Here is a 9311-nt window from a genome sequence, read left to right as displayed (position 1 = left end):
GACAGGACGTTAACATGCGGTGTCCATTGTACATATCGAAAAGAGCTAGGAAAAAATTTCACAGGTACAACGAGCCTGTACATATTGCTTGCAACGAGCAGTGGATAATTAGCTCTTCAGTGAGCTACACTGGTATCATCGAGGTCACTTTCACTTTTAGGTTCTGGCGTGTACGGAGTCACACCTTTACTTAACCGGTACTAGAAAGTTGTAGGAAGTCCATGAAAGCTTTGGAATTTGACGCATCCTGGCAAAGTTATAATGTGCTGCTAATGTGTACATGAGTCTCCGCTATTACAAAATCGTCCTTGAACTACCTACTACTAAGTAGAAATAAAGTTTTACTGTTTTCAGCGTAAATCCGGCCTACGTACCGCCCTACGGCCTATAAGCCACGTTATTAATGCCGTCTCGCCGATAAGATCCACTTAGAATGGGTTACTACATCTCCTCCCGTACAGCCTTTCCTGAGGCGGTGTGGAGAAGACGTCGTGAAGGTCACGTCACGGATGAGTCAGATAATGGCACGGTAATCCTGGACTGAGGTAGATAGCGCGGAGAGGATCGATGGCGTCGTCTAGGGCCGGATATTGCGCGAGATTGCTCGGGCAAACGGCCACTGGCCTCCGTGACCAGGGAGCGGTCGCGCAGTCATGGGGTCTTTTAAATGTCTCACAGCTTTGGCGTGTGTTAAGGGGCACATAAAACAACTCAACTACAGGAATGTGATGTGTATATTAAAAAATGGGTTGCCTATGTGGACCATTAGGCTCAGGTATTATTTTAATGCTAGAGCTAAGATAAAACCATTACGATCAACAAATCAGTAGTTACGAAGAGAAGTAGAGAGCAACTTTTGCTTGTGTGTTAAATGCAGGTGAAGCATTTGGGGCTGAAAGTCTGTATATATAATTTTTACCCTTTCATGTTCAAACTACTACTTTTCAGCGATTCTCCTACGGGTTGGTTTCTATCTGCAACCATTCTCTAATTCTTCACAGTACACCAGATAACACGTGTAGGTTTGTGTCACCTGACAAACTTTAATGACAAACCATACGCATACAAAGTACATTGATACAGTTTTTTTTCCAACCGAATAACGTCAATTTACGAGTTGTAAACAATAACAGCCAATACACAAGGCACTGGGCACCGATTGTTAATCACATGACTACAACAATTACGTCATCTTTACAAAGGTACATACGATATCAATGTTTGAAAGTGTGAATGACTTAAAACTCTGAAAAACAGTTTTATCTATTACAAAGACGCGAGGAGAAGTCATATAGTTTATAATTACTGTAGTAATTTGATAATGTTTGACAATGTATATATGTATCTGTATACCATACTGTTGTGATCTGTATCCCAGTGGTTATATGTGTACAATAAAGGTCTTCAATAACATCATATCCGAAATAAAGTTTTCCTCTTATACTGCATTGACGTTTTCTAGATCTAGAGTAGTAAGAAAATATACATTTCACAACTGTGCATCTGACACGATACAGTTTGTATCCTGGATATAAATGTTAAGTTATACAATAAGATATTTCAGGGCTATTTAATAGTCATATCTATTGGCTTGTGTTTCATCACTTAACCTGTTGTCTACATTACCTTAAGTTTTCGTACGAAATAGCATCACGTATGTTTCAAACAATAAAGATCAAAGACATAACGTTACCACTAAGACTTACCACTACTTACCAATAATATCCACATTGACCTACTATTGAAGAATGTATCTAAAAAGTTCTAACTGCCATTTAGTGAGCCCAAACGTGCTAACACAAGCTACTAGACAGGACAGGTACAATATCACGTTCTATGAATGCTACCAAGTGAGATTTTGTGGGTTCTCACATTTCAATAGAAATGTAGAAATGTTTTACAGAATTCTAAAGATGACATAAAACTCTCCTGGTTTTTAAAAGTGCTGTCTACAAGTACGTGACAATAGCACTGAGGATGCTTTAGAACAGAAATCTATACGCATGATACGACAGACTGTACTGAATTTTCGTGTTCATCTAAAATGCCTGAAGCACTCGCGTTCTATGAGCAGTCTTACAGTCGATAGTTCACAACCTTGTTTACGTGCAGAACCTCACAAGTAAGCTCTCGATGACCTTCAGAAATGTTTATAATTACTGTTTATGAGAATCGGACGAGGTGAATGTGAAGGTGATTTCTACGTTAATAATTTCTGAGAGGAAAGAGGCAAGAAGTGACAAGACACACTCGTACTTGAATTTGAAAGTCTACAGTCTAGGTGAGGGAGAAGGTGATTTTCTACCTTTATGATTGTTGTTTATAATTCTGAAAGGGGGAAGTGAGAAGAAAGATGTGACGAAACACACTCGTAACTGAACTTGAAAGTCTACCCCTTTTATGCAATACATTTTTCTAATTTTACTTACCCCCAGTACACCGAGGGTACACCGAGGGACGTGTTTTGATCACTGTTAGCAAGTCCGAAAGGGTGATTGTGAGAAATTATATATAAAAGAACTTAAGAAACACGTACACACTCGTGCTGGAACTTAAAAGTTTACAGTGCTTTTATGGAATACTTTTTCTACTAATTATCACGGGGACACCTCAAGGACAATTGTAATTACTGTTTACAAGTCTGACAGGAAAGCGTGGACGAAAGACGCGAAGAAACACGTCCACATTCGTACTTGAACTTAAAAGTCTACAGTACTTTCAATTCATTGAATGATGTTTTCTTCTACTTATCCCGGGGACACTCCGATATGACGTTTGTAATTGCTGTTTATAAGTATGACAGCCAAGTGTGGGAGGAAAGGCGTGTAGAAACACTTAGACACTCGTATCTGAACTTAAACGTCTGCATTGTTTTTATGGAATGCTGTCTGTTACTTCAATCAGCCTCGAAGATACGCAGGGACGCTTATAATTCCTGTACAACTCTGAAAGTTTGAGCGTTAGAGAAAAGAGGTGAAGGAACACGTACACACTCGTACTTGAACTCAAAAGCCTACATTACTTTTATGGAATGCTTTTTCCAACTTCAATCAGCCTCGAATATACGCAGGGACGTATATAATTGGCATTTTGCTGTACAACTCTGAAAGGGTGAGCGTTGCAGAAAATAGGTGAAGGAACATGCTTGCATTTGCGCTTGAAGGTCTGCACTATACTTTTATGGAATTCCTTTTTCCACTTCTACTAACGTTAACCTCGGGACACTCGGCACGTTTATGATCTTTGTTTAGAAGTACAACAGGGAATAGTGGAGGGAAGAAGCACACTCGTACTTGAACTTGAAATTCTGCATTACTTTTATGGGATGCTTTTTTCTACCTAAGGATAGGCAGGGACGTTTGTAATTACTGTTTACAAGTCTGACAGGCAAGCGTGAGAGGAAAGAGGTGAAGAAACGCGTACACACTCTACCTGAACTTAAAATTCTGCACCACTTTTGTCGCACAATCTCAACTTGTCCGCCGTTTTTTCGCCAAGTCAGGTTGTTGATATCACGTAGATAGCCAGACACGACCTTGGAGAATACATTGGCGTCGAAAGGATTAAAGCAATGGTTCGGTTGCACACCCGCGTGTCTTTAAACGGGGGGATTATATGTGGAGATGGAACCTCAGAGTTAACGATGAGAAGCTACATGTATGTAACTACTTTACTCTTTTGAAGCTCATGCAATTAGTAGATGGAAAAAAATTAGACCGTCTTTGGACACATCAAAAGTTGGAGACAAGTCGGGGATCAGTATCTAACGGTATGTGCAGTTGTCTACGTGCCCAATCGCACGGAACAACGTCGCCTAAGAATGGCGTTAGATTGAAAAATAATAATTCATCGTTTGTCGTTAAACGTTTTGAGATTATAAGATAGAAACAGCAGATCAGCTATCGGTCGATCGATAGTGTTATGACTTCATCTGAAGTATAGCCAGCAGGTACAAGTACCCATCTGAGAAATAAGGCGGTTGAAGGGATTTTTAACGTGCTCGATGCACACCCTTCGACACCCATTTTATATGCACGTCTGTTCAGAAAAGACAAATGCAGCTGCCGCCAGGATGCCCTTTGCCGGATTCGAACAGGGGTCTCTTAGTTGCCAACTAATTGGAACCAAGAGCTCAACTGTGAAGCCGCCACCAATTGAGCTACGGGGACAATCCTATAGATACACACATATGGACGGGATACTGATCCTATATCATGTATATGGCGGCGCATGTACGGTATGTAAATCACTTCAGTTTACCCAGGTCTACTGTGCTTGTGGCGGGGGTAAACAGCACGGTTGTGTAGGTGTCATTGTCCGGCAGAGACGACATCTTCATACTGGAGCGGGTACGGATGATGATGGGCAGATCAGTCATCTCAATAGCGCGGTGCGTTCTTCCGGTTGGTTTCCGCAGGGTCCGGGTGCTCTTGGCAGAGAGGCCGTACCCGTTAGCCTTGTCCGCCCGCCCCAGGCCCTTCAGACACGCCTGAGTGGTGTTGAAGTACAGGAACACGAACGGGTTGGTGGCGGTGTTGGCGCTGGCGAAGATGCCGAGCACGGCGATGACGTCAGGGTTGAGCTTGGACGGGTCTCCGAACGCCATCCACATTTCGATGATGAAGTAGGGAGTGCCGCAGATGAAGAACGTCAGGATGATGACTATGGTCATCTTCAGGGTCTTGATCTTGGCCTTGGACAGTGTTCCTGTTCCTGTGCTCTGGTTGACAACAACAAAACATCCATAAGTATATCTTTTAGAAAACATGTTTATGCACATAGTTACATTTTTGTATGCCGGGGACCATGTATGTGTACATATGGTATGAGGCTACATGATGTAACATACATATCTGAATAACAAGGCTCTTCATTCACCACCAGGATCTACCGGTATATACAATTAACAGCCAATGTTTCGGTGACCGTTTGTCACCTTCCTCAGGGCAATACTGACTGGTACTATTCGACACTGCATGTGGGTGTCGCTGCTAACAATGCGGTCCCAAACGTAAAGTACATATCTGAGTTAAGTCGACAGGGCTGTATTATGTGCTGATAATGGCCTTTTTATCTATTGCAATGATGCTGATGAGAACCGTGTCTCTGATTGTCAATGAAGGAATCATCAGTCAACTTTCTGAAAGCATTATAACATGTACAACGTTCTATAGCTAACCTGTAAGTAGACCTTCCCTTTCTTGTTGAAAGTGGCTCTCCTAGACGACTTGCCCTCCTTGACCTTGTCTGAGATCTTCTTCAGGATGCGAGCGTAGGTCACCACGATGATGACGAACGGGATGAGGAAGAGCACCGTGGCCGCGTACGTGATGTAAGCCTGTCGGTGCCAGAGCGGCACGGAGCCAAAGATGGACTTGCAGTGCTGAACGCCCTCTTCGCCATCGACGTCTGCTGCACTGAAGACGTACGCCTGCGGGAGGGAGGACAGGAGGGCTGTTCCCCAGGCGGCGAGGATGAGGGTCGGCGCCGACACCGTCTCCTTCAGCGGGCTCCGGATGGCCTGGTGTCGGTCGAAAGCGATGACCACGATCATGTTGGAGGACGCCATCATGCCCATGACCTGCAGGACCTTGATGACCTTGCACATGACGTTCCCCGCCAGCCACACCTCGTCCAGCGACTCCCAGATGATCTGGGTCAGCATGGTGAAGGTCACCACCGACAGGTCGGCCACGGCCAGCCCCAGGATCAGCTGGTTCACTCGAGACTTCTTCCGACGGTTCACCCACATCCACAGGTACACCAGGATGTTGCCAAGAAAACCGACCGTTACCATGACGACCAGGGCCACGATTCGGGATTGCGCATTGTAGTCTGGGTCTGGGGTCGTGGTTGTGTTGAAGGAGGCGTTCTCATTGACGAAGACGCCAAAAGTTGTCGGGTAATCGGGCGGTGGCTCTGTCATCTCCGATTCGACCCCCCGTCCTCCGCCCTTTTATCCTGCAGAAAAGATTGTCATTAAGACGTTATCCACGGTAATGCCAAATACCACATGTTGTGATGACGGGCATTGGTCATTCATCACAGTCACTACGGTGAGCGTGGAGTACGCTAGATTAGCTGAAGACAAATGTATCATGCTAGAAGTTTGACACCCTTGTCCTGCATGATAATAAACGTAAAATTCCACACAGTAGCATCAGAAAACTATCGGCCCAATTTGCACAGCATGGGCGCCATCCTAGATTACTACCGGGGCTCCTGCGTTTGCTCCTCTAAAAACTCTAGTAATCTAGAAAGGCACCAGGCTACAATTTGCATTTATAGATCAATCTTAATCAGAACTGCACTGTATGGTTTTTAATGTTGTAACAATGTAATAAAGATGTAAATCCCTGCACTGTATGGTTTTTAATGTTGTAACGATGTAATAAAGATGTAAATCCCAATGTCACAAGAAGGATGTGAAAAATGGTGATTGATGGAGGAGGTCGTAAGTGTTGACATAGTTGATAATAAACTAGGTCCGAAGTTTGATACTCTTTTTAATATCTAAATGGACACGTCATAATATATCCAATTACAAAATCTAGTATGCAAAGAGTTGTAATCCGTAGCATGACCCACCCAGTTTATCAGAAACAAAGGCATACAGAGCTAGGAACCATTGCGGTATCCTTTTCCAAGAATTCATCTTTGAGAATTCATCTTCACATTCAAACTCGATAGCTTTTAACGGCTGTGTCGTGATAGGTTCCTTCCGAATGATCCTCGGAAGCGAAGAAACAGACATCATCATTGATAGGTTTCAAAGATTGATGAAATGAGGTATCAACAGAAAGAGGGAGGTAGATGGAGGCTCAGACTTTATCGTAGATAATTTGATGTTCCTCGCCTCGACAAGTCTTTAGTTATTAATACGCAGTGCGACCCTTTCAAAGTGAACTCTACTTTTAACAACAGCCACTCAAAATTGATAAATGTGCCGATGAAAATTATAATTTGTTTTGATGAAAGATCACTCAGAGATTGCTTCAACTGGAGTGACCGTTTCACTCTACTGGAGAACTAATGTTATCATCATATTCATAGTTGTAAGGCGGTCACTAGGCCGTGTAAGGCGGTCACTAGAAGGGCACGCGTACATGGAAAGAATACAACCTTACTTTCTTGCTAGGCTATAGGGTCTTTTACTTTCAATAGTATCTATTAATCGACATTGCAAGCTTGCGGGGCAGGCGTGTGTGATGGCCTAAAACATGGTGATGGCCTGAGTAACCTAGAGAACTATGACATGGCCTGATTACTTGGGTCTTTGGGAGCATTAAACTGTGTGAAGACCTGGTCTAGCATACGTTTTGTCCTATACATGGCATAACGGATTGATACGGTCGTAACTACTTTCAATAGTATCTATTAATCGACTTTGCAAGCTTGCGGGGCTGGCGTGTGTCTCTATAATTTGTGCATTACCTTTTAAACTCAATAATTTGCAGTGTGAACGCGGAAGTGGTAATTCTTCTGTAACCTTTATAAAGTAGAGTGGATTCCTTCCTCAGCTAACCGACATCTTACGCATCACAGTCACCCCTCAGGGAAGCATCTGGAGCCTTCAACATTAACGTTCAATCACTAATCTCTAATGGAAAACATGGTGATGGCCTGAGTAACCTAGAAAACTATGACATGGCCTGATTACTTGGGTCTTTGAGAGCATTAAACTGTGTGAAGATCTGGTCTAGCATACGTTTTGTCCTATACATGGCATAACGGATTGATACGGTCGTAACTAAGTGTTTCCGGACGACTAAGCACAATGGTTTGATGTACAGGTATACGCACATTGGGATCGAAGCTTCCGGCCTCAACATTCACTGCCTCAGACGTATTCAATGAACATATCTTCATGAACAAAGCGTGCGACCAGGAACAGCTGATGAAATTGGCACCGTTATCCTGGAGACTACACAGAGCTAATATTGCACACATCCACCTGCCAGTAGTGATTCTATAACTTCCTTTCCGAGGCACGTCTGTGTCTGGATCTCGAAAGCAAACTGCCATCGGCGACACACAGTCTGCTCAAATGGAGAAGAAGTGGCGGAGGGCTTTGTAATAACAGGTGGAGGGATCCCAAGAGCTATCATAAAACACATTAATAGTATCGTTAATTTCACCTCCGGAAATGCGAAGTTATCGCGTTCTTAATTTTTGATGAGTTGCCACGTGATTGTGATCTATTTCTATTCATGGTGAATTTACATACTAATCAGGCGGTTTTATCCGCGCAGCTGGGATTTCCACCCACTGATGACGTCAGAGACGGCAATGTCGAGAGTGGATGTCTGTACGGATGAGTAGAGTGGATATGGTAGATGAGTTCTGTGGGTATTTGTATCTGTCACGATGTGCACTGTAGCATAACGCAGCGTAGTAATTTGTCCTTATTTTTATCTCGTGCGTCGCCAAGTATAAAACAGAACGTCAGATGCATACTTGAGACACGATTGATTGCTCTTCGCAAAGTACATCTGTTCAGGATAGATCTCAAACATATTCTTCTTCATCTATTCAGTTAGAGAAGCTTTTCTAAACTAAATTTTGATCGCTTTCTTGGAAATCTCATTATGAAAACCCTTACCAGAAAACAGAATGAGTTATGTTGATGAAGGTTAGACATCCAGGTAATAAGATACGCCAAAGATAGTTACTCAAGCAAATCGATAAAATTTTGAAACAGTCAAATATTTCAGACAGCATCCGCTATCTTTCATCAGTGACAGTGACTGACGAAAAATAGCGGATGCTGTCTGAAACGTACGTGTGACTGTTTCAAAAGTTTATCCAGTTGCTTGAGTGATGTGTCCGTTGCACTTAGACATAAGGGCAAACCACAATGATAAGGGTAGAGTACAAGTAGACAACGATGATAGAGCACCTGCATCGACAACATTTCAAGTAAAATCGAAATTCAACAACAGTCATCCTCATACCTGTGAGCTATTGGGTCAACGGTAGGAGATAGTTGCTTGTATAAACGAAGAAATCTATAGATTGATACACCTTTTCAATGTTGCACTAGCCACACAGCCCGCTAAGTAAAAGTTATTATGTCACTGTCAAGGGTGCTGAAACCATGGTTGCTTTGCGAAGCGTTCTCAGCACAATTTTACGTGCTGGGGATGAAGAGTGCGTAACACGCTGATGCGTAACGCTTGTCTTATTCGCTCCATTAGACGCGTCTTAAACAATTTCAACACGTCAATGCTTAACTGGCTAAGCGTCGCTGGATATGTTTCAACGCAATTCTCCTAGTCATAAACTGTTAAGGTAACATTTTTGGCCGTGGC

General features: G+C 43.0%; 1 protein-coding gene across 1 annotated transcript; it reads right to left on the bottom strand.

Annotated features, from left to right (window-relative positions):
* Positions 1 to 1029: 1029 nt before the first annotated feature.
* On the bottom strand, positions 1030 to 6029 carry LOC136428204 (mesotocin receptor-like). The gene is made up of 2 exons (XM_066417542.1): positions 5180 to 6029; positions 1030 to 4720 (listed from the first exon to the last, which is right to left on the bottom strand). The coding sequence occupies exons 1-2, from the start codon at positions 5924 to 5926 to the stop codon at positions 4247 to 4249; spliced, it is 1221 nt and encodes a 406-aa protein (XP_066273639.1). The 5' UTR covers positions 5927 to 6029; the 3' UTR covers positions 1030 to 4246.
* Positions 6030 to 9311: the final 3282 nt, after the last annotated feature.

This window comes from Branchiostoma lanceolatum, chromosome 2 (assembly GCF_035083965.1).
Source record: "Branchiostoma lanceolatum isolate klBraLanc5 chromosome 2, klBraLanc5.hap2, whole genome shotgun sequence".
Classification (NCBI taxonomy): domain Eukaryota; kingdom Metazoa; phylum Chordata; class Leptocardii; order Amphioxiformes; family Branchiostomatidae; genus Branchiostoma; species Branchiostoma lanceolatum.
This window is presented reverse-complemented; position numbering and strand designations above follow the sequence as displayed.

Bases quoted from the DNA above. Each gene is read 5' to 3' on its own strand.
- LOC136428204 (XM_066417542.1), bottom strand. From the start codon at position 5,926: ATGACAGAGCCACCGCCCGATTACCCGACAACTTTTGGCGTCTTCGTC. The intron at 4,721-5,179 runs GTTAGCTATAGA...GTTGTCAACCAG, and splicing joins AAGGGAAGGTCTACTTACAG to AGCACAGGAACAGGAACACT.